This window comes from Pogoniulus pusillus, chromosome 1, assembly GCF_015220805.1.
Source record: "Pogoniulus pusillus isolate bPogPus1 chromosome 1, bPogPus1.pri, whole genome shotgun sequence".
Lineage (NCBI taxonomy): Eukaryota > Metazoa > Chordata > Aves > Piciformes > Lybiidae > Pogoniulus > Pogoniulus pusillus.
Window position 1 is genome coordinate 5211581 of NC_087264.1, and position 25226 is coordinate 5236806.

The 25226-nt window shown below is 49.5% G+C and overlaps 1 protein-coding gene across 2 annotated transcripts in view; it reads left to right on the top strand.

The window, feature by feature from the left end:
* The first annotated feature begins 19254 nt into the window (after positions 1 to 19254).
* Positions 19255 to 25226, top strand: part of PRKCH (protein kinase C eta) — a 192360-nt gene continuing 186388 nt past the window's right edge. The window contains exon 1 of one of the 2 annotated variants that reach the window (XM_064154879.1): positions 19255 to 20001. In XM_064154879.1, the coding sequence (XP_064010949.1) occupies positions 19642 to 20001 (360 nt within the window). In that variant the 5' untranslated portion in view covers positions 19255 to 19641. The remainder of the gene's footprint in view (positions 20002 to 25226) is intronic. The other variant, XM_064154813.1, reaches the window with a different exon arrangement.

Sequence of the window (25226 nt, forward strand, 5' to 3'; positions counted from 1 at the left end):
ATCTGTTTTCCTTCTTCCCTTGCCTGTTTTAATTCCAGGTTATGTAGGACAAGCTCTGAGCTCCTTACTAGCTGTTCATCCAGCTTGAAGCAGAGGGCACTCCTACTCTCATCTGATTAGGCCAGGATGGATGAGGCTCTGGCCAGCCTGATCTACCATCTCTGGAGATGTTCAAGAAAAGCCATGGTCTGGTTGACTGGACAGGACTGGGTGCTAGGTTGGCCTGGATGACGTTGGAGGTCTCTTCCAACCTGGTTGATTCTATGATCTAGTCCCCCCAAAAAAACCTGAGCTAGAGTTAACTCTTAGTGGAGCAGAGGGTCCCATACCCTCCCATCAGCAAGTCTCTCAGCCCCCATGTAGAAACTCACATGAGCAGGATCAATGGGAACAGGTCTCTGCCCAATGGAACAAATGCAACTGGAGCAAGGGTGCTACTTGAAGAAGCACACTGCCTCCAGTGCACTTGCAGAATAGGTATGAGGCTCTGCAGAAGGAACAGCTCATCAGCAAGGATGAGGACCCAGAAAGCCCAGAAACTGCCCCAAATACAACTTGCCTCAGGGCAGCCATCAAAAACAATGCTGAAAACAAACCTTAAAAGGGTCTATGATTCAGAATCTATATATATTTAATCTTATTAAAGGGATAAGAGCAAAAGTGTTCAGATCACTAATATTATTTGCATCAGAGTGGAATCATAGAATCAGTCAGGATTGGAAGGGACCACAAAGATCATCTAGTTCCAATCCCCCTGCCACGGGTATAGAATCACAGAATGAACCAGGTTGGAAGAGACCTCCAAGATCACCCAGTCCAACCTAGCACCCAGCCCTAGACAATCAACCAGACCATGGCACTAAGTGCCTCAGCCAGGCTTTGCTTCAACACCTCCAGGGACAGAGACTCCACCACCTCCCTGGGCAGCCCATTCCAATGCCAATCACTCTCTCTGCCAACAACTTCCTCCTAACATCCAGCCTAGACCTCCCCAGCACAACTTGAGCCTGTGTCCCCTTGTTCTGTTGCTGGTTGCCTGGGAGAAGAGACCACCCCCCACCTGGCTACAATGTCCCTTCAGGTAGTAGTAGACAGCAATGAGGTCCCCCCTGAGCCTCCTCTTCTCCAGTTCAGATGAACTAGACCTGGAAGTGCTGTAGTGCATCTTTGTTCCCACCAGTGATTAAAGGGAACAGCAATGAGATTATGGAAAGAGTCAATTGCCCTTTTGCAGTCTCTTATGGTTTATAGTCTTTCCACCTCTTCTTTGAGTTCAGCCACTATGTTCATCTGATCCCTGATCTGTTCCCACCTAACACAGCTGCTCTCCCTGCTGTCCTCCATATCAAGTGCCAGGCTCCAGCACAATGTGAGCTCCTGCAGGCCTCCTGCTTTTTGTCATTTACTCCTCAGAGTAAGTTTCAGCTTTGATTGCACAGAAGGCTTTAACCTTTATGTCCTTGGAAGAGGCTGGAGGTGCTAGTTGAAAGCACAGCCATACACTGCATGGGGCGGTCCTGGCCTGCCCAGAGGGCTGCTCCAACTAAACAGAATCAAATTAAAGCTCATCATAAAATTACAGCATGCTTCTCTGTAAAGTCTGATTTTTATTTTCCCGGGCCTGGTCATCAGATTTCATTAGGAGCAGCACTGGGTACAGCAGCTTGCACTGCACCTCTGTGGGATGTGAGGACCCTCTAGTGGAATAGGCACAGGCAGCAGGGAAACACAGGGGCTGCCAAGGGAGAGCAGGGTCACCTTGCCTTCCCAGGGGCTATCTTAGGGCCCATGAGAACTTAGGAGAAAAGAAATGCTGACTCTGGACCCTGTCTTTCTATGCTCTTCACCCTGTGCAAGGGTGACCAGGATGCTGCTGGGTCCTGAGGTTGTGTATAAATCATAGAATCAAGCAGGTTGGAAGAGACCTCCAAGATCATCCAGTCCAACCTAGCACCCAGCCCTGTCCAATCAACCAGACCATGGCACTAAATGCCTCAGCCAGGATTTGCTTCAACACTTCCAGGCACAGCAACACCACCACCTCCCTGGGCAGCCCATTCCAATGCCAATCACTCTCTCTGCTAACAACTTCCTCCAAACATCCAGCCTAGACCTCACCTGCCACAACTTGAGACTGTGTCCCCTTGTTCTGTTGCTGGTTGCCTGGCAGAAGAGACCAACCCCACCTGGCTACAGCCTCCCTTCAGGTAGTTGTAGACAGCAATGAGGTCTGCCCTGAGCCTCCTCTTCTCCAGGCTGCACACCCCCAGCTCCCTGAGCCTCTTCTTATAGGGTCTGGAGATGTACAGTAACTTAGTCCTTCCAAAATCAGGTCTTTGTGCTTCTCAGCCCTGATGGGAGTACCGCAGTGCCAAAGCATCCACAGCATCATTAGTGCTTCTTCCTGTGCATAGTGCTGACACAGTGGTACCCTCAAGGCCTCTTCTCCAAGCTTATGGGATCACACAGGGTGGCACTCACGTAATAGCTCTCTTCAGACTGGCTGGTCCTGCTGGGAGAATCACTACTGCTGTCTGTAGAAGGTATAGGCCTTCCAGAAATGAAGCTCCACTTCATGGGAGGCAATGGAGTGCTTTGGTGTCATAAGATATTGCAGTTTTTTCCCTCTTCAGAGGGGTCTAGTCCAGCACTGAGCCCACGTCCCAGGCTTCTGTATGTCAGTGCCACATCACCAAGATGAATTAGTTTGGCTGATCTGTCCAGCTGGGGATCTAACGTGTTGTGTGCACTCAGATCTCAGAAGTATGCAGTCCTGTTTGACTCTTTTTGCTCTTCTGGAGAGGGTGACTGACTCTTAAAAGCAGTAAGAGGGCATTGGCAATGCAGCTGGTTTCACAAAGGACTGTGGAAAAGCTTGGGCTAGCTAATGCAGCACAATGTGACTGTAAAATGATGTACCACTGTGATGGTTTGGAGGTTACCTGCCCCCCCAGTGTTATGAAATCACCCAGACTAGACTCAGCCAGATAGAAGGAATGAAGCTTTATATTGACAGCTTAGCACAATGTGCTGTAAAATGACTATCTCTGTACTAGCTGCTGTTACAGAGGAGGAGCTGAAAACTAATCTGTGATGGTTTGGGTGTTACCCACCCCCCAACTCTTAGGAAATCACCCAGACTAGACTCAGCTGAGCTGGAAATTAGAATGAAGCTTTATATTTACAGCTGAGCACAATATACAAGCAGGTATTTGCAATATATCACAGTATCATCAGGGTTGGAAGAGACCTCACAGATCATCAAGTCCAACCCTTTACCACAGAGCTCAAGGCTAGACCATGGCACCAAGTGCCATGTCCAACCTTGCCTTGAAAGAGACAAGTTAAAAAGTAATACAGAAACACAGCAGCCCTCCCAGAAACCCAAGTCCCCAGGAGTGGCTCCCAACCACCCTTCCATCTCCTTTCCACACCTCTACCTTATCCCAGTTAGCCTTATGTGCAAGGTGAGGTTGGAGGATCAGCCAGGGGGGTTAGGAAGCAGAAGGATTAGTTACACAGAAGCAGCCCAGGGCACCAGCTGCAACAGAGACACACTGACACACTGGCTTATCTGTGTTTTGTGTTCTTGTCTTTATACAAGCCTGTGAGTGCAGTAGCCATCACCAGTGTTTCCTTTTCACAGCCTATAATCTAATTGTTCTCATTAAAATACTCCAGCTAGCCTCAAACCAGCGGCGTGGCAGATGCCTAGGATTCCCTTCCACAGCACTGTACATTCTGTTGCCTCATAGCTGGCAGGACTTGACTGGAAGTGCTTGGTTTGAAAACAAAACAGGTAGCTCCATCTAGAGGTCTTCGGTAAGAGAAGAAACCCTGTTCTTCACAGCTCTGCACTTAGGTTGCTGTCTGATGCAGCATTAGGTGTGCAGGGGTGCTTTCCCTTGTGCTGTGTGGCTACACCTTCTCATTTCCAAGCAGAGGGCTGCAGCAGCTCTGCTATGAGGATAGACTACAAGAGTTGGGGCTGTGCAGTCTGGAGAAGAGGAGGCTGCAAAGTGACCTTCTTGTGGCCTTCCAGGATCTGAAGGGGGACTACAAAAAGGCTGGGGAGGGACTTTTGAGGCTGTCAGGGAGTGACAGGTCTAGGGAGAATGGAGCAAAGCTGGAGGTGGGTAGGTTCAGACTGGATGTGAGGAGGAAGTTGTTGAGCATGAGAGTGGTGAGAGCCTGGAATGGGTTGCCCAGGGAGGTGGTTGAGGCCCCATGGCTGGAGGTGTTTAAGGCCAGGCTGGATGAGGCTGTGGCCAGCCTGATGTAGGGTAGGGTGTCCGTGCCTATAGCAGGGGGGTTGGAACTGGCTGATCCTTGTGGTCCCTTCCAACCCTGACTGATTCTGTGATTCTAATTCTCTGCTGATGTCAGCTTCTTAATGGCATAGTATGCACATCCTTGGGCTCCTTAAGTGCTTTACAGTTTCTGGTCTGACTGGTTTCCTTGCACAACATGTCAGCACGTGCTCACTTAGGAAAGAGTGTAGGAAGGAAGCTGTTATCAGAAGCTGAGAGGAGGGAAGTTGTATCAGAAGTGCACTCGTCAGCAGATAAGCTGACTCACATCTCTAAGTCCCTAGCACCACAACACTACACAGCCCCATGCAGATACCATGTGAGACACAGAAGAGGCTTTAACCTTTGCCCCAGGGATAACTGATGCACTTTCCAGTCAGTCATACAAACTGGCAGTGTCTGAGCCTGTTCTTAGCAAAATCTCTCACTCTGTTCCTCTCCATGCTGCCTTGGATCCATTGGCTGCCAGAGCATTCAAATGGGTTTGCAGATGGCAAACCAATGTAATTTGGGAAGATGTCATTTGGCTACATTGAGGTTGGAACTAGATGATCCTGGTGGTTCCATCCAGCCCTGACTGATTCTATGATTGGAATTTGCACACCTTGACTCCTTCTGACCACCCTATGTGTAAGCAAATTGTGCTAAGGATCTATTTCACAAGCCAAATGAGAAGATGGTTGGTGGGGCATCTCCAAGGCAGCATGTTCATGTCCTCCATTGTGAATCATTTCAGCATCTCTATTGATGACCTGGATGAGCGGATTGAGTCCTGCATCAGTAAGTTTGCAGATGACACCAAGCTAGGAGCAGGTGTAGATCTGCTGGAAGGTAGGAGAGCCCTGCAGAGGGACCTGGACAGGCTGAATGGGTGGGCAGAGGCCAATGGGATGAGATTGAACAAGGCCAAGTGCAGGATTCTACACTTTGGCCACAACAACCCCAAGCAGTGCCACAGGCTGGGGACTGAGTGGCTGGAGAGCAGCCAGGAGGAAAGGGACCTGGGGGTACTGATAGAGAGTAAGCTGAAGATGAGCCAGCAGTGTGCCCAGGTGGCCAAGAGAGCCAATGGCATCCTGGCCTGCATCAGGAGCAGTGTGGCCAGTAGGACAAGGGAGGTTATTGTTCCCCTGTACTCAGCACTGCTCAGGCCACATCTTGAATGCTGTGTACAGTTCTGGGCTCCTCAGTTCAAGAGAGATGTTGAAGTTCTGGGAGGTGTTCAGAGAAGGGCAATGAAGCTGGTGAGGGGCCTGGAGCACAGCCCTGTGAGAAGAGGCTGAGGGAGCTGGGGGTGTGCAGCCTGGAGAAGAGGAGGCTCAGGGGTGACCTCATTGCTGTCTACAACTCCCTGAAGGGAGGCTGTAGCCAGGTGGGGTTGGGCTCTTCTGCCAGGCAACCATCAACAGAACAAGGGGACACAGTCTCAAGTTGTGCTGGGGGAGGTCTAGGCTGGATGTTAGGAGGAAGTTGTTGTCAGAGAGAGTGATTGGCATTGGAATGGGCTGCCCAGGGAGGTGGTGGTGTTGCTGTGCCTGCAGGTATTGAAGAAAAGCCTGGCTGAGTGGCTAGGGATGGGTGCTAGGTTGGCCTGGATGATCTTGGAGGTCTCTTCAAACCTGGTTCACTCTATGATTCTTTGATTTTATTTGGAGGAGAATGGATTTTCTTCTTCAGAAAGTTAAGCACCATGTGTGCTGTGATGCACTGGGGCACTGTGCTGGTTGTGGCCCTATCTTCCTGATAGACCCAAGCTTTTAGTAAATGGGTAGGATCATTTATACCAGGTGTAGCATTGTGTCTCTTTATGAGGAGAGAAGAACTTGTAGCTGTATGTACAATCCTGTTTTGGCTGGGACAGAATCCTATGTCAGCCATTCGCTGGAGTCTCTCAGGACTGCTAACTGGAGCTGGCTCACAGGTGTATCCCAGACCATGAACATAGAATCATAGAATTAAGCAGGTTGGAAGAGACCTCCAAGATCCTCCAATCCAACCTAGCACCCAGCCCTAGACAATCAACCAGACCATGGCACCAAGTGTCTCAGCCAGGCTTTGCTTCAACACCTCCACAGACAGTGACTCCACCACCTCCCTGGGCAGCCCATTCCAATGCCAATCACTCTCTCTGACAACAACTTCCTCCTAATATCCAAACTAGACCTCCCTCAACACAACTTGAGACTCTGTCCCCTTGTTCTGTTCCTGGTTGCCTGGCAGAAGAGACCAATCCCCACCTGGCTACAGCCTCCCTTTAGGTAGTTGTAGACAGCAATGAGCTCTGCCCTGAGCCTCCTCTGCTGCAGGCTGCACACCCCCAGCTCCCTCAGCCTCTCCTCACAGGGCTGTGCTCCAGGCCCCTCACCACCTTCCTTGCCCTTCTTTGGACACCTTCCAGCACCTCAACATCTCTCTTGAATTGAGGAGCCCAGAACTGGACACAGCACTCCAGGTGTGGCCTGAGCAGTGCTGAGTACAGGGGCAGAATAACCTCCCTTGTCCTGCTGGCCACACTGTTCCTGACTCAGGCCAGGATGCTCATGTTCAGCTACTATCTACCAGTACCCCCAGGTCCCTTTCTGCTTGGCTGGAGAGTCCCCAGCCTGTAGCACTGCTTGGTGTTATTGTGGCCAAAGTGTAGAACCCTGCACTTCATCATGCTCAGTATAAAGTGGGAAGTTTGCTGAAGATAAGTGGGCCTCCTGCTTAGGCTTCTCCTGACCCTCTGCTCTTCCTCTCCTACTCCTGGGAACTGCTTTCCTGTCTACTGTGACCACTGTACTTTTGCTAGACTGCATATAACTTTATATGCTTTATATTGGCACCAGTGAGAGTGTTTCATTAAATCTCTTTTCATTTCAGTCCACAGGTCTGCTTCCCTTTTCCCAATTTCCCTGCTCTGCTGGGGAGGGGTTATCAGGTGATAGAGCAACTGCTAGAGTTTTGCCCTGGTGATGGATGAAGCATAGAAAATGACCACTGTCTCAGAAAAGGAGTTGTTCCAATCTCATTAAATACATCCATCCCCACAGAGGCTAAATGAGTCCCTTCACAAAGCTCCACCTCCAAAGTACTAACAGTTGTCTTACAGTATCAGTCTAACACTGACTGGATGGAGTCTGGAAGATCCTGTTTCCAATTTCTGGGTGTCTCCTCCCTGACTTGTGTATCCTGCTGCTGCTGGTTGAAGACAACTGCTCAGACAGCTTGACAAAAGCCACTTTCATGACAGGCTGTTGCTGGTTCTTCATGATGATTTGCCACTTGCATGTTTTTGGTTGGTTGTTGTTGTTGCTTTCCCATTATTTTGAAGAGAATCAGGGTGAGGAATGCAGAGCAAGTAAGCTGTAAGTGCAAGGAAGTAAAAAGCAGTGCAAATAAGGTGTAGGAGTCTTCAGCATTTGGACTGGGGAAGGTCTTTCAGATCTTCATCTCATTGGGTAATACTCCTCACATACAAGAGTTTGCAAGATTGTTGATCTAAGCTCATTTCATAGCATCATAGAATGAACCAGGTTGGAAGAGACCTCCAAGATCATCCAGGCCAACCTAGCACCCAGCCCTAGCCAGTCAACCAGACCATGGCACTAAGTGCCTCAGCCAGAAGAGACCTCTACAATTATCTGGTGCTGGAAGAGAAAGGCAACAAAGCTGGTGAGGGGCCTGGAACACAAACCCTATGAGGAGAGGCTGAGGGAGCTGGGCCTGTTTAGCCTGGAGAAGAGGAGGCTCAGGGGGGACCTCATTGCTGTCTACAACTACCTGAAGTGAGGCTGTAGCCAGGTGGGGTTGGTCTCTTCTGCCAGGCAAGCAGGAACAGAACAAGGGGACACAGTCTCAAGCTGTGTTGGGGGAGGTCTAGGCTGGAAGTTAGGAGGAAGTTGTTGTCAGAGAGAGTGACTGGCATTGGAATGGGCTGCCCAGGGAGGTGGTGGATTCTTTGTCCCTGGAGGTGTTGAAGCAAAGCCTGGATGAGGCACTTAGTGCCATGGTCTGGTTGACTGGATAGGGCTGGGTGCTAGGTTGGATTGGATGATCCTGGAGGTCTCTTCCAACCTGCTTGATTCTATGATTCTATGATCTGGACTAGATGTCTGCACACGGCAGAATGACATCACCCTTACTTGATGTGTCAGACCCAACAAAGAGGAAGTAAAAGATATTTTTAAACTTGATTGTTGGATTTCAGTGAATTAGAGAGAGAAGCATGAATGAAGCAGAAGGTTTTACAGCCTCCCAGATACATATTCATATCTTTTTATCCCATTATCGTACACACAGGTGGAAGCTGCTGTCCAAAAGTAAATCCAGGAAAGTCAGAAAAGTTCAGTTTTGGGCTCCCCAGTTGAAGAAGGACAGGGATCTGCTGGAGGAGGTCCAGTGGAGGGCTACAAGGATGATTAGGGGACTGGAGGGCGTGGCCTAAGAGGAGAGGCTGAGGGACCTGGGGCTGTTTAGTCTGGAGAAGAGAAGACTTAGAGGGGATTTGATCAATGTTTATAAAGATCTGAGGGCTGGCCAGGAGAGGGGACAGGCTCTGGTCACTGCTCTCTGTGATAGGACAGGGAGCAATGGGTGTAAGTTGCAGCAGAAGAGGATCCACCTCAACACAAGGGGAAACTTCTTTAGTGTAAGGGTCATAGAGCAATGGAACAGGCTCCCCAGGGAGGTTGTGGAGTCTCCTTCTCTGGAGACTTACAAGGCCTGTCTGGATGTGTCCCTCTGTGATCTGTGAAAAGCAGAGGCCACTTCAGATGTCTGGTACCTTGGAACTCTCATTTTTCAGAGGAGATGTTTGTTCTCAGGCTCACAGGACATTAGGGGTTGGAAGGGACTCAGGGAGATCACCGAGTCCAATCCCCCTGCCAGAGCAGGACCACACAATCTAGCACAGATCACAGAGGAAGAGAGGAAAGGCTCCAGACAAGGAGACTCCACAACCTCTCCGGGGAGCCTGTCCCAGTGCTCTGTGACCCTTACAGTAAAGAAGTTCTCCCTTGTGTTGAGCTGGAACCTCTTCTGCTGCAACTTAGACCCATTGCTCCTTGTCCTATCACAGGGAGCAAGTGAGCAGAGCCTGTCTCCCCCTCCTGGCCAGCCCTCAGACCTTTATAAACATTGATCAAATCCCCTCTGAGTCTTCTCCAGACTAAACAGCCCCAGGTCCCTCAGCCTCTCCTCTTAGGCCATGCCCTCCAGCCCCCTAACCATCCTCGTAGCTCTCCACTGGACCCTCTCCAGCAGATCCCTGTCCTTCTTCAACTGGGGAGCCCAAAACAGAACACAGTATTCAGATGAGGTCTCACCAGGGCAGAGTAGAAGGGAGGAGAACCTCCCTTGATCTGCTGGACAAACGCTTCCTAATACACCCCAGGATCCTATTGGCCTTCTTGGCCACAAGGGCACATTGCTGTGAACATGAGCCAGCAGTGTGCCCAGGTGGCCAAGAGAGCCAGTGGCATCCTGGCCTGCATCAGGAATGGTGTGGTCAGCAGGAGCAGGGAGGTCATTCTGCCCCTGTACTCTGCACTGGTTAGACCACACCTTGAGTACTGTGTTCAGTTCTGGGCCCCCCAGTTTAGGAGGGACATTGAGATGCTTGAGCGTGTCCAGAGAAGGGCAAACGAGGCTGGGGAGAGGCCTTGAGCACAGCCCTACGAGGAGAGGCTGAGGGAGCTGGGATTGGTTAGCCTGGAGAAGAGGAGGCTCAGGGGTGACCTTATTGCTGTCTACAGCTACCTGAGGGGTGGTTGTGGCCAGGAGGAGGTTGCTCTCTTCTCTCAGGTGGCCAGCACCAGAACGAGAGGACACAGCCTCAGGCTGCGCCAGGGGAGATTTAGGCTGGAGGTGAGGAGAAAGTTCTTCCCTGAGAGAGTCATTGGACACTGGAATGGGCTGCCCGGGGAGGTGGTGGAGTCGCCGTCCCTGGGGCTGTTCAAGGCAGGATTGGACGTGGCACTTGGTGCCATGGTCTGGCCTTGAGCTCTGTGGTAAAGGGTTGGACTTGATGATCTGTGAGGTCTCTTCCAACCCTGATGATACTGTGATACTGTGATTTGTTATCCACCAGCACCCCCAGGTCCCTCTCCACAGGGCTGCTCTCCAGCAGATCACCTCCCAGCCTGTACTGGTGGAGTTTATTAATCCTCCCCCATGGTTTGTTGGCCTAGGTGGGGCTGACCTGACTGTCTACACAGATTGCTTGAGCCCATTTGTGAGTGTGTCAGTCGTGTCTGGGAATAAGTGAGGAGCTAAATTATAACTAATAGGGCAAGGCTGCTGGGAAAGAAATAAATCCCAATAAACCCCAACAATCAGTTTGTTCTCCAGTGTTTCCTGTAGGAGTAATAAAATCTAATAACTGAGTTGCTGTTAACAGTTAATGACCACTGCATTTGTTAATGGACCCAGACAAATGAGAGCAGCCTAATACAACAAACAGGCCATTAATTGTATTAATGGCTGGCTTGTAGGAGTTAGTGCTCTTATAAACTATATTCTGCAGTTTATTATCCCAGCACTTTATAAAATGACCTGGTGTTTTCCAAAGAAGGAAGAAAATTAATAAGGATCAGGTGAGTTCCAATTGAGGAGTGGAAAATAAGTGTGTATGCTAACTAAGGAAAGCTGATATTGCATTAAGAATCTTTTTCTAGTTTGCACTGGAATAAGGCAGCACCAACAGCAGACACACAAACCAGGGCTGAACCTCATACAACTTGGATCAGCAGCAGCTTTGCTTTGGACTTCAGTGAGTTATGGATTGATCCCATGATTGTTATAGGATCATAGAATCAGTCAGGGTTGGAAGGGACCACAAGGATCATCTAATTCCAATCACTCTGCCATGGGCAGGGACACCTTACCCTAGAGCAGGCTGCCCACAGCCTCAGCCAGCCTGGCCTCAAACACCTCCAGCCATGGGGCCTCAACCACCTCCCTGGGCAACCCATTCCAGCCTCTCACCACTCTCATGCTCAACAACTTCCTCCTCACCTCCAGTCTCAATCTCCCCACCTCCAGCGTTGCCCCATTCCCCCCAGTCCTGTCACTCCCTGAGAGCCTAAAAAGTCCCTCCCCAGCTTTTTTGGATGCCCCCTTCAGATACTGGAAAGCCACAAGAAGGTCACCTGGGAGCCTCCTCTTCTCCAGACTCAACAGCCCCAACTCTTTCAGTCTGTCCTCACAGCAGAGCTGCTCCAGCCCTCTGAGCATCCCAGTGGCCCTTCTCTGGACACACTCCAGCATCTCCACATTCTTCTTGTAATAAGAGCTCCAGAACTGGATGCAGTACTCCAGGTGGGGTCTCACCAGAGTTGAGCAGAGGAGGAGAATCACCTCCCTGGCCCTGCTGGCCACACTTCTGCTGCTGCAGCCCAGGCTCTGCTTGGCTTTCTGGGCTGCAAGTGCACACTGCTGGCTCCTGTTGAGCCTCTCATGCACCAGCACCCCCAAGTCCCTCTCCTCAGGGCTGCTCTCCAGCTACTCACTGCCCAGCCTGGAGTTGTGCTTGGCATTGCCTCGACCCAGATGCAGGACCTTGCACTTTAATCATTAGAGAGGAATTTGATCCTTTTTATTCCACACCACCCCCCCCCCCCACACACACACCTCCTTCGTAGACCACAAACGATTCCACACATGGGATATTCAGTTTTTAGCAGCTGTCATTATTTAGAAATTTAACAAGCAGTCTTACAGAAAGAACTATAAAAGGGAAGTGATATAAATAGACTAAAATTAATAGAGGAACCAAATAGAGTTAGTTGCTGCTTCTCTGGCCTCTACAGCTCTTTGAATGGCTGTACTTTTGAAGTGTATTTAAGTGTAGTTCCAAATAGGAGAAAGGTCAGTAGCACTTTTTTTTGCAGTGGTAGTTGTGGCAGACAAAGTATTTCCATCACTTTACAGACTCACTTCTGAATGGAACCAGTGTTTGGTAGAAATTCAAAGTAGAGCAATGTAATCATTTGCCCTTAACTTGCCAGGTGGGGATGATACTAAATTATCACAGAGTTGCAGGTTACTGGAGAAGGGAATAATGCAAACTTTGGCTGGCAAAAGAAGTGGGAGTTTTAAATGGTGCACGAACAGGCTCTAATTTGTGTACAGCTGTAGTGTGAGATGAGGCCAGGCTTAAACAGTAAACTCACAACAGGGCATAGGCAAGCTCCTTGGCTTTGTTTGTGGAGACAAACTGCAAGTTTTCTAGATCAAAAACATGAGAGAATTTGCATAAGCTTATCCTTAAGGCTACTTCTGACCTGAAGGAAGAATGCAAGAATAAACTCAGAGGGTTGATCCTGTCTTTGGGCATTCATCCATCTGCAGGGAACTGTGGCTAAGGCAGTCTCCTTAGATGTCATTCCTGAGTTTTCTCACTTGGTGTGAAAATTACTACCCAGAGAAACATAATACGTACATTGGGTCGCTCCCAGATTGATCATAGCTCAGCCATGCTACTCCAGAGAGCAGCCAGTAACTGAGGCTTCAGAAGTTAAATGCTTAAGCAACAAAGGGTAGGAAATAGAATCACAGAATCATAGAATCATAGAATCAGTCAGGGTTGGAAGAGACTACAAGGATCAGCCAGTTCCAACCCCCATGCCATGGCCAGGGACACTCCACCCTATGTCAGGCTGCCCACAGCCTCGTCCAGCCTGGCCTTAAACACCTCCAGCCATGGGGCCTCAAACACCTCCCTGGGCAACCCGTTCCAGCCTTTCACCACTCTCATGCTCAAAAACTTCCTCCTCACCTCCAGTCTGAACCTGTCCATCTCCTGATTTGGGAAGCACAGAGTGGTTCTTCTCCATTCAATCCTCTCTGACAACAATTTGTAGTTTAAAAAGTTCATGAGCCAGGATTTATCTCATGGTTAGTAGCTACTACTGAGTCCATAAGTGTCTAACCTCTTTACGAAGCTGTTTGTGATGGTTTGGGTGTTACCTGCCCCCCAACTCTTAAGAAATCACCCAGACTAGACTTAGCCAAGCTGGAAATTAGAGTGGAGCTTTATATTTACAGCTTAGTACAATATCCAAGCAGGCATTTACAATATCTACAGCTATAGACAGAAATAGGTAAGTTAAAAACTAATACAGAAACACAACAGCCCTCCCAGAAACCAGAGTCCCCAGCAGGGGCTCCCAACCACCCTTCCACCTTCTTCCCACCCCTCTACTTTATCCCAGACTTTGCCTTACATTCAGGGTGAGTTTAGAGAACCAGCCAGGGGGGTTAGGAAGCAGAAGGACTGGTCACAAAGATGGCAGGTTAGAGAGAGAGAAGTGCAGCACAAATATAGTTATTTATGGTCTTGTTTTCATACATGTCAGCAAGCCTATGAGTACAGCAGACATCACCCTTGTTTCCTTTTCACTGCCTATCATCTAATTCTTCTCACCAAAATATTCCAGATAGTTTCAAATTAGCATACTCCCTGATGGCAATTTGTAGTTTAAGAAGTTCCTGAGGCAGGGTTTATCTCATGGTTAGTAGCTACTACTGAGTTCATAAAGGTCTAGCTTCTTTATGAAGCTGTTGGTATTTTTGGGCTCCATTTTTGGCAAGGGATAGTAGAATCGTAGAATCATAGAATCACAGAATCAGGCAGGATGGAAGAGACCAAGAGACCTCCAAGATCATCCAGTCCAACCTAGCACCCAGCCCTAGACAATCAACCAGACCATGGCACTAAGTGCCTCATCCAGTCTTTTCTTGAACACCTCCAGGGATGGTAACTCCACCACCTCCCTGGGCAGTCCATTCCAATGCCAATCACTCTCTCTGACAACAACTTCCTCCTAACATCCAGCCTAGACCTCCCCTGGCACAACTTGAGACTGTGTCCCCTTGTTCTCTTGCTGTTTGCCCGGAGACCAACCCCACCTGGCTACAGCCTCCCTTTAGGTAGTTGTAGACAGCAAGGAAGTAACCCCTGAGTCTCCTCTTCTGCAGGCTAAACAACCCAGCTCCCTGTGCACTGTGTGAGAAGGCATCTGCTTCTGTGTGCCTTAAACCTGTTACCTCTTCATTTCAGCAAGTGCCCCTTAAGTCTTTTATGGGAAAGGATGAGAAACCCTTTCCTCTTCACACAACTCACATGGTTTATGATTGTACAGATCTCCCTCAGATTTTCCCTTTCACTCATTCCTTCTCAGACCCAAAATCTTTAGCTAAGGCAGCCTCTCTTCCTCCGCAACCCTGTTTCATGCTTTTGATCACATTTTTTGTCTTTTTCTCTGCTTTATCTAGGTCTGTTGTAGATTTTTTTTGAGAAGGAGGAGCAGACTTGCATGCAATATAAACAGTATGGGTGTATCACATACACAGTGCCTGAGGAACACTTCTGGCTTTGCTCACAGTTCTGTTTCTAATGATTATTAATAGTCTCTTTGGGGGTGGGGGCTTTTTGACAGTTGGTGAGTACTAAACTGTGGTTTGTTTTTTTCCAGGGAGTTCTCCACCATTACACTAAAGTCTTCAAGAGTAGAAGAAAGTTGGCAAGGCTGCCTATTATGTGTTTGTTTGTCATAGAATCAAACATGTTGGAAGAGACCTCCAAGATCATCCAGTCCAACCTAGCACCCAGCCCTGTCCAATCAATCAGACCATAGCACTAAGTGCCTCATCCAGGCTTTGCTTGAACACCTTCACAGATGGCAACTCCACCACCTCCCTGGGCAGCCCATTCCAATGCCAATCACTCTATCTGGCAGGAACTTCCTCCTAACATCCAGCATAGACTTCCCCTGGCAAAACTTGAGACTGTGTCCCCTTGTTCTATTGCTGCTTGCCTGGCAGAAGAGCCCAACCCCACCTGGCTACAACCTCCCTTCAGGGAGTTGTAGACAGCAATGAGGTCCCCCCTGAGCCTCCTCTTCTCCAGGCTAAACACCCCCAGCTCCCTCAGCCTCTCCTCACAGGGCTGTGTTCCAGGCCCCTCACCAGCTTTGTTGCCCTTCTCTGGACACGTTCCAGCACCTCAACATCTCTCTTGAATTGAGGGGCCCAGAACTGGACACAGCACTCAAGGTGTGGCCTGACCAGTGCTGAGCACAGGGGCAGAATAACCTCGCTTGTCCTACTGGCCACACTGTTCCTGATCCAGGCCAGGATGCCATTGGCTCTCTTGGCCACCTGGGCACACTGCTGCCTCATCTTCAGCTACTATCTACCAGTACTCCCAGGTCCCTTTCTGCCTGGCTACTCTCCAGCCACTCTGTCCCCAGCCTGTAATGCTGCTTGGGGTTGTTGTGGCCAAAATGTAGAACCCTGCACTTGGCCTAGTATCCTGTAATCCACCTATAACTTGGACTGTGCTGCCTTTTGTGCTTTAGTATGTGTTGCTATTGCACACCATCCCCCGTGCGGCTGCTGAGGCACAACAGCAGTTCATTCTGTGTCAGTTTCTTCAACAACTGTGTGTCATCAGTTGACTGCTCAGGAAATTGTGCAGCTTGACAGTGTGTGCTAGGAAGAGCTCAGCCTCCCTGAACACTTGAGGGCACAAAATGAATCAACTTGCCACGTCAGGAGCCTGTTCTCTCCGCTCCTGCTGGTGCTGAGAAGAGAAGCCATGCTCCTGCAGACCTGCCTGGCACCTAGTGCTGTTCAAGAAGGTTCAGTGCAGCCATCACCAGATGGTGCTGCTGCATTCAGCCTCATGAGGCCAATCTGTGCAGAGATGCTATGATGTTTGGAAGGGAATACTGAACTAGGGATGTTTTTCCACTGTTTGGATGTCTGGAGAGTAGGCAGGGTATGTTCCATGTCCAGTTCTGGGCCCCTCAACTCACGAGAGATGTTGAGGTGCTGGAACGTGTCCAGAGAAGGGCAACAAGGCTGGTGAAGGGGCTGGAACACAAAACCAAAGGCTGAGGGAGCTGGGGATGTTTAGCCTAGAGAAGAGGAGGCTCAGGGGTGACCTCATTGCTGTCTACAACTGCCTGAAGGGAGGCTGTAGCCAGGTGGGGTTGGTCTCTTCTGCCAGGCAACCAGCAACAGAACAAGGGGACACAGTCTCAAGTTGTGCAGGGGGAAGTGTAGGCTGGATGTTAGGAGGAAGTTGTTGTCAGAGAGAGTGATTGGCATTGGAATGGGATGCCCAGGGAGGTGGTGGAGTTATCATCCCTGGAGGTGTTCAAGAAAAGACTGGCTGAGGCACTCAGTGCCATGGACTAGTTGACTGGCTAGGGCTGGGTGCTAGGTTGGCCTGGATGATCTTGGAGGTCTCTTCCAAACTGGTTGATTCTATGATTCTGACTTGATGTCACTGTGCAGTTCTCTTTGAGCACAAGGCACTTGGTCTTTGGCTGGGAGTTCAGAATCAGGGTGTGTTCAGATGCTGTTTGAGATGATCTGTTCCAGGCTGTTTCTAGTGGATAAACAAAATTAATTACAGTCACATCATATGAGTCCATGGGACTGACTTTTTTTCCCCCCTCCCCTTCCAGTAGAAAACTGGCCAGGAATGGGCTGCTCATCAAAAGTATATGTATCACTTAGAAGCTCATATGTTGGGGTTTTTTTGTTTGCTTGTTTTGTTTGTTTTTAAAATTTTAGAGTACTTTTTTGTTTGATTGATCTGGTTTTAAGGCCCAAGTACAGGAATTAGAATAGAATAGACTAGAATCTAAGAGAATCGAATCGAATTGAACAGAAGAGAATCTAATCAAATTGAATCAACTGGGTTGGAAGAGACCTCCAAGCTCATCCAGCCCAACCTTATGCGATCAACTAAACCATAGCACTAAGTGCCTCAGCCAGGCTTTGCTTCATCACCTCCAGGGATGATGACTCCACCACCTCTCTGGCAAATCACAGGATGTTAGGGGTGGGAAGGGACCCCTAACAGAACAAGGGGACACAGTCTCAAGTTGTGGCAGGGGAGGTCTAGGCTGGATGTTGTTAGGAGAAAGTTCTTCACAGAGAGAGTGATTGGCATTGGAATGGGCTGCCCAGGGAGGTGGTGGAGTCACCATCCCTGGAAGTGTTCAAGAAAAGCCTGGCTGAGGCACTTAGTGCCATGGTCTGGTTGACTGGCTAGGGCTGGGTGCTAGGTTGGCCTGGATGATCTTGGAGGTTTCTTCCAACCTGGTTGATTCTATCATTCTCTGATTCAGTATGAGAGTGGTGAGACAGTGAAAAAGGTTACCAAAAGAGGAGGGTGAAATCTGCTCTTTGGAAGTCTTTAAGGCCAGGCTGGATGTGGATCTGAGGAACTTGATCTAGTGGGAGGTGTCTCTGCCCATGGCAGGGGTGTTGGAACTGGCTGAGGCACTTAGTGCCATGGTCTACTTGACTGGCTAGGGCTGGGTGCTAGGTTGGACTGGATGATCTTGGAGGTCTCTTCCCACTTGCTTGATTCTATGATCTAGGATTCTATGATCTATGATCCTTGAGGTCCCTTCCAACCCTGACAGTTCTGTGATTACAGCCTCATTTAATGTCAGTCAAACAGTATCACCTTTCCTGGTGATCCCAGGATTTCACTGCTCTGCTACCCAGTCCACACCATTCTGCTGTGAACTTGAAAACAAATTTGAGGTCCATAAAGAAATTTGGAAATGTTAAAATTGAAACCTTAAAAATTGAAGTCTCTTCAAAATTGGAATTCTAAGACATGTGGAAACCTCAAATATTTGAGCTCTAAAAAAAAATGTAGGAAGCTTAAAAATTGGAGCCCTAAATAAATCTGAAACCTTAAAATTTGAACTCTCTTAAAGATTTCAGCTCTAAAAAAAATTAGAAATCTTGATAATTCGAATTCTTAGACGTTTGGAAACCTTAAAACTGAAATCTCTTAAAATATGAGCTCTAAAAAAGATAAATTTAAGAGACTTCAATTTTATGGGCTATGAGGATGATGAGGGGACTGGAACACTGCCTGGTGAGGACAGGCTGAAGGACCTGGGGCTGTTTGGTCATAGAATCATAGAATCAACCAGGTTGGAAGAGACCTCCAAGATCATCCAGTCCAACCTATCACCCTGCCCTATCCAATCAACCAGACCATGGCACTAAGTGCCTCATCCAGTCTTTTCTTGATGATCCCCAGGGACGGTGCCTGGTCTGGAGAAGAGAAGACTGAGAGGGGATTTAATCAATGTTTATAACTATCTGAGGGCTGGGGGTCAGGATGGGGGGGGGGGGAGGGGGACACAGGCTCTGCTCTTGCTCCCTGGGACAGGATAAGGAGCAATGGATGGAAGCTGCAGCACAGGAGGTTCCAGCTCAACACAAGGGGGAACTTCTTTACTGTAAGGGTCCCAGAGCACTGCAACAGGCTCACCAGAGAGGTTGTGGAGTCTTCTTTGGAGCTTTTCAAGGCCTGTCTGGATGTGTTCCTCTGTGACCTGTGCTAGATTGTGTGGTCCTGCTCTGGCAGCGGGGGGGAGCGGACTCAATGATCTCTTCGGGTCTCTTCCAGCCCCTAAGAGCCTGTGAGCCTGTGAACTTCAGAAAGTCATTGGAAGTATTTAACATGCTGACTTTATTAAACGAAAACTCGAAAGAAATCCGCCCCAAAGCAAGCCCTGCGCGCCGAGTGCCAAGTATGCTAATAGTGTGCAAGGACTCCCAGACGGCGGAGCAGCAACGAGGGAGCTTTCCAGCAGCATGAACCCGTCCTTGTGCTCCGTGCGCGCCTTCTCCTCCCTAACTGCGAGGCTCCCGCGCCGCGCCGCGGAACAGGACAAGTAGCTCGTCCCGTCGATAACCGCGAGGGCGACCAGGCTGCAGCCCCAGCCCTTCCCCAGGGGATGTGAACCGGGGAGGGGCTGCGGCAGGCGGGTGAGGTGCTTGGGAGGCCTGGGAAGGCTGCCCAAGGTCCTGGAGCTCCTCTCTGTACCCCGCTTCCAGGCTGACCGCCCTGCAACGCAGCTGGACTGACTGCTCCCGTCGCCTACCCTCTCGGCGAGGCTTCGGGCTGCCGCCAGCCGCACCTGCGGTAAGGCCGGGCCGGGGCAGGCCGGGCCGAGCCGGAGCCGTGCCCGCCCGTCCTGCCCGCTCCGCACCCTGGGCCCGCCCTCTCGCTGCGGGTTCGCGGCTCCGCCCCGCCCGGCGCCTTCCCACGCCCCAGGTGTTCCCCGCCGAGCCGTGCCGCTCCCCCTCGGCAGCAGCAGCCCGGACAGGTCGCGGCGGCGGAGGGGCAGCCCGCTACCGCGGGAGGCAGACGGTGCGCGGCGGTTCCGGGGCCGCAGCATGGCCCGAAGGCGGGCGCGCCGCCGGCGCCCGGCCCCCTGAGGAGTCACAGCGGGGCTGGCTGCTGGCCGGGCTCCGCGGGACACGGCTCTGGCGCTTCTCCGCGCTCCCGAGCGGGGCAGCCATGTCCGGAACCATGAAGTTCAACGGGTACCTGAAGGTGCGGATTGGGGAGGCTGTGGGTCTGCAGCCCACCCGCTGGTCCCTCCGGCACTCGCTCTTCCGCAAGGGCTACCAGCTCTTGGATCCTTATGTCACCGTTAGCGTGGACCAGGTTCGCGTAGGGCAGACGAGCACCAAGCAGAAGACCAACAAGCCCACCTACAACGAGGAGTTCTCCGCCACGGTTACCGACGGCCATCAGATCGAGCTGTCCGTCTTCCACGATACCCCCATAGGCTACGACGACTTCGTGGCCAACTGCACCTTGCACTTCCAGGACCTCCTGCGCTCCGCGGGCCCTAGCGACAGTTTCGAAGGCTGGGTGAGTAGCCGTCACAAGGAGAAGCTGGAGCTGGGCTCCGCTCTGAATGAATGAAGGCTCTCGCAGAGTACTTGCAGAGCTGGGTCTTGTCCTTGCATGCCTGCGCTGCAGATGCGCTCAGAGTATGCGCCTGTGCTCACACAGGTGTACCTTCGTACGCCTTCTTGGCTCCTGTGCTTTAGATTTGCTTAGACTATTTAGCTGATGCCTTTTGGGACCCTGAGCGCATAAAAGTCTCAGTTGTCACAGTTTGAGGGTCAGGACCCCGCAGCTGAAGGCTGTGAAATGCCTTCTCTTTGTAGGCTGGCGGAGAGCAGACTTGTAGTACGTAACCAGCAAAGTAAGCCTGCAGGCTCACATGGTCATGCACCTTCCTTCTTTTGCTTAACACACAGAGACATGCTTGGAAGCTTGGAAACCTGGGGCTGGATGCATTTCTGCACAGACCTACACATGCTTGCACAATTGTTTGATGTGTGCATGTGAATTTCTTTGACTTCTGAGCAGAATGGCAGGACTGGTCTTGTGCCTGTTACGTACACTGCTGCGCTGCTTGAACACGGTTTCACTTACAGCTAATTCTAGGTTATTTCCAAGTAGGTGTCATTTGTGTCTGGCCCAGAGAACCTCCTTTATGTCTTAGTGCTGATGCTAAGTGAAAGGAATAGTACAAGCTCTAAAGTCGTGTCTTTGCCTCTAGTGCTGTAAAAAGGAGGGGAGTGACTGTATTGATCCAGAGAGTAGTTTGCTTGTGAGTGTTAGAGTGTTAAAAAAGAGAAGAAAAAAAACCCAACCACTTCTTTTAGGTAGTGAAGGTGCAGGAGAGCAGAGGATTTCTGAGGTTCAGGTAGGTATTAACTTTTTGAGGCCAGGAAGTGCAGCACACGTGGTCAGGTAACCACCACAATAAGATCAGATGTGGAGGAAAGAGAGCTGATGGTGTGGAGAACAGATAAGCATCTCGATTGTATCAAAGGGGAAAACGTTTGTGCTTTCTGTTCTCAGCCCGTGTCTGTGCCTGAGGTGTGATACTACACCTCTGAGGTGATTACAGGGAAATACCAGTCCTAGGACTGATTAATGGGTGTGTGTTGGTATTGCTGTGTTGTGTACTTAGGTACCCAGTGGATAGGCTTGAGGTTCATGTGCTGAAGATGGTCTCTGTCAGGGAGTCACTGGTGTGATTTAGTGCTGGGCAGAGAGATCATAGAATCAACCAGGTTGGAAGAGACCACCAAGATCATCCAGGCCAACCTAGCACCCAGCCCTATCCAATCAACTAGACCAGGGCACTAAGTGCCTCATCCAGTCTTTTCTTGAAAACCCCCAGGGACGGTGCCTCCACCACTTCCCTGGGCAGCCCATTCCAATGGGATCCAAGGTAGCCTTCCTTGAGTAAGCTCAGGTATTGCTCCTGACACCACAGCTAGTGCAGAGTTCACTGGGGCTTGCTCAGTGGGTGCATAGCCAGCTTCCCAGGCTGCCCAGGGAGGTGGTGGAGTCACCATCCCTGGGGGTGTTCAGGAAAAGCCTGGCTGAGGCACTTGGTGCCATGGTCTAGGTGACTGGATAGGGCTGGGTGCTGTGTTGGCCTGGATGATCTTGGAGGTCTCTTCCAACCTGCTTGATTCTGTGATTTCTATACTTGTGCCACTGGAGAAAAACTGCTTCTGAGGCTTGTGCTAGAACAGTTTTAAATACAGAATGGACACCTGTGGGCAAGGGCAAAAAGGAGTGAGCTCAGGACAGACAGCTGTGGTTCTGAGGGTTTTCTTCATGTTTGCTCTGCTGAGAGTGTTACCTTTTCACTGCTGAGAGAGTCCCTGTCCTCTTGGGAGACTGGAATCCCAGTCACACCATGTCTGGCTACACGTGGGCTTGGACTGCTTTCTTACAAAGGTGGTGCCCTTATTTACATTACTGGAATAGCTCTAATAAAATTGGCTCCCGTGTCCAGGGGTCCACTGTTTCTTTTCATTCTGCAGTACTGACTTTTTTTTTTTAGGACAAATATGGTCTGTGGCCCAAAATGCTTGTTTGGTCCTTGGTGAGAGAAGGTTTCCTATGCCTGTTGGATAGACATGTGTTTTGTGAACTATTAGACCTGCAAGTTGATAGGTCCAACAGAATGGGAAAGCAGTGAGCTTTTAAACTAAACTGGTCTTATATCTGGTCATGAAGACACAGGCTAAGAGATGCAGTTAGCATCTAAAAATGACAACTGGGGTGGATCTAGTGGGGAGTGAGCAAGTGTTGATCATCTGTTCCCTTTCTCCCCTCCCTTTTGTGGTGCTTTGTTAGCATCCTGCATAGCGTGCAGTCGGAATCACATGATGACAGGGAACAGCATCTTGCCCTGATAATTTAATATGTCTTGATAAATCCAGCAAGGCTGTCACGAGGGTTTGTGTAATCAGAAGGGTAGGAAATGCTGGTTTGTACAAACCCAAGGTCTGTGAATTGCTGGCACGATGAAAGACACCACAAGGGATCTGTAGATGATTTACAACACCTCTACTCCTGGAGAAGAGGAGGCTCAGGGGTGACCTCATTGCTGTCTACAACTACCTGAAGGGAGGTTGTAGCCAGGTGGGGGGTGGCCTCTTCTGCCAGGCAACCAGCAATAGAACAAGGGGACAGAGTCTCAAGTTGTGGCAGGTGAGGTCTAGGCTGGATGTTAGGAGGAAGTTGTTGTCAGAGAGAGTGATTGGCATTGGAATGGGCTGCCCAGGGAGGTGGTGGAGTCACCGTCCCTGGAGGTGTTGAAGCAAAGCCTGGCTGAGGCACTTGGTGCCATGGTCTAGGTGACTGGATAGGGCTGGGTGCTAGGTTGGAGTGGATGATCTTGGAGGTCTCTTCCAACCTGCTTGATTCTGTGATTCTATGCTGAAATACTTTGTGCTACCCTTTTGCCATCTTCAAAGCTAAAGGTCATACTGGCAAAGGAAGGAGTGAATGGAGTGAGGGGAAGAGTGGTGAATCCTCAGGTTTAACCCAGTTTACACTTACTTGGCTGTGCAGCTTTTCCTGTTTGGTTTGAAACAGAATTTTTCATTCACTCTTCAGGGACACAGCAATATATTGGCAAACTCTAAATGCTCCTTGAACTGGTAATGGACTGAGCAGTTCAGGGCAGTTGGCTGCCTCTGCTCCCTGGGAGCTGAGTTGCTGGGAATTACCTGAGGCAGTCCCTCTGCTCAGGTGCTGGTCTGAAACTTGCAGTGTGAGCTCTCAGGCTGCTCTGCTGCTCTGTTTGTGAAAGTGAATTTTCTCCTACTGGGTAAAAGGGGGAAAAAAAAGGATTAGTTGTAGTGTGGGTCACCATCTCTTGTGAGAACTGTAGGAAGTGTTAATGAGAGACAAGTAGGAGCAGCTGGAGTGTAAGCACTGGTGCTTCCCAGATGACTTGCAGATACCTCACTGCAATTATGACCCCAAACACTTATGCAGATGAGTAAGTGTATGGACATGAACTGTCTCATCATTGGCACTTATACACCTGAGTCATCCCACCAAGTTCCGGGACAGAGTTCTCTGCCCTTGGTTTGTATTAAAATCCATGTTCCAGATACTGTTCAAAACTAACCCTTTCCATTCTAACCAGTGATTGTCTTTTGAAGTCTTTCTAGTAAATCCATTAGCATAGGCTGGATATATTTTGTGTAGCTGACAAACACATTTGACTCTGATCTAGGGCAGGGTGTTCCTGCCTATGGCAGGGGGGTTGGAACTAGATGATCCTTGTGGCCCCTTCCAACCCTGACTGATTCTATGACTACTTCTACACCAGAACAAATCTTTAAGAGCATATTAACTTCAAAATTCTCCTCTCTTTCCTGTTTCTTTGTATTTATTTGTCAAGTTGCAGAGCTGTAGTTTTTGTTGATGACAATTAAATGCCATCTTGCCTTCAGTGTGCTTCAATGCAGTTAAAGCTGGGAAGCGATGGCTCCGATACCATGTTCCTCCTGGTTGGCATTTTCCTGTGTGGGTGTGAAATTGTGCAAACCTGAATGGCAGCATTTCACACAGGCATGCATGACCTGCTGGGTGCAACGCAGCAGAGAGTGTTCAGCTGGCTGAAAGCTGTTAGCTTACAGTTGAAACTTTTAAAGCACCTAATTTTGCACTAGTGTGTGCCACAATCTTTTTACTCAGCATCTCTAAAAGGTAGTTTCTCTTCTCTGTCTGTCTCTGAGTGCAGTATAGGAAATAGTTGTATGTCAGTGAAACAAGGACAGACTGAAAGAGTTGGGGCTGTTCAGTCTGGAGAAGAGGAGGCTCCCAGGTGACCTTCTTGTGGCCTTCCAGTATCTGAAGGGGGCCTACAGAAAAAGCTGGGGAGGGACTTTTTAGGCTATAAAGGAGTGACAGGACTAAGGGGATGGAGCAAAGCTGGAGGTGGGGAGGTTCAGAGTGGATGTGAGGAGGAAGTTGTTCAGCATGAGAGTGGTGAGAGGCTGGACTGGCTTGCCCAGGGAGGTGGTTGAGGCCCCATGGCTGGAGGTGCTTAAGGCCAGTTTGGATGAGGCTGTGGCCAGCCTCATGTAGGGTAGGGTGTCCCTGGCTCTGGCAGGGGGGTTGGAATTAGATGATCCTTATGGTCCTTTCCAACTCTGACTGATTCTGTGATTCTACTAAATTGTAACTGAGAAGGGAGAAGTTTACAATCCATAGGATTATCCCTGTACCTTCTATGTAGTAGCTGAAATAATTTTCAAGCTTGGGGGACACATTGTTTACAGGCATTGACTTGTGTTGCTACTAGGGAATTATTTAATTATGTTTGTAAAAATTGTTAGTCACTGTCACAATTTCTAGGACTTTAACAAGGACTTAAAATTAAAGCTTGATCTTGAAATAGCAAATTATCAGAGTATGCTGAAGGAAATTAGATAACAGATGTCTGTAAGATTAATGTGCCAGTTGCAACTTCCTTATGAATTTGTTACTGTGTGCAGGAAGAGATTGAGATAAATAATTCTCATGCAATCCCTAACTTGAGTTCTTTGGCCTATATCCTTAGCTATGATTTTTTTTTCTTAAGGCAAAAAGAATTGTGTTTTGCTGAGGTTTATATGCTCTTGTGTTCATTGAACATAAAATTGAGGGAGGAAAGGAGAATGCAACTCCTTCCTCAGAACATCATGATGTTCATAGAGAGCAGGGTACTGTTAGTCAAATGTAGTGTGGTTGCTTGTTGTTTTGACTCCCACTTCACTGCA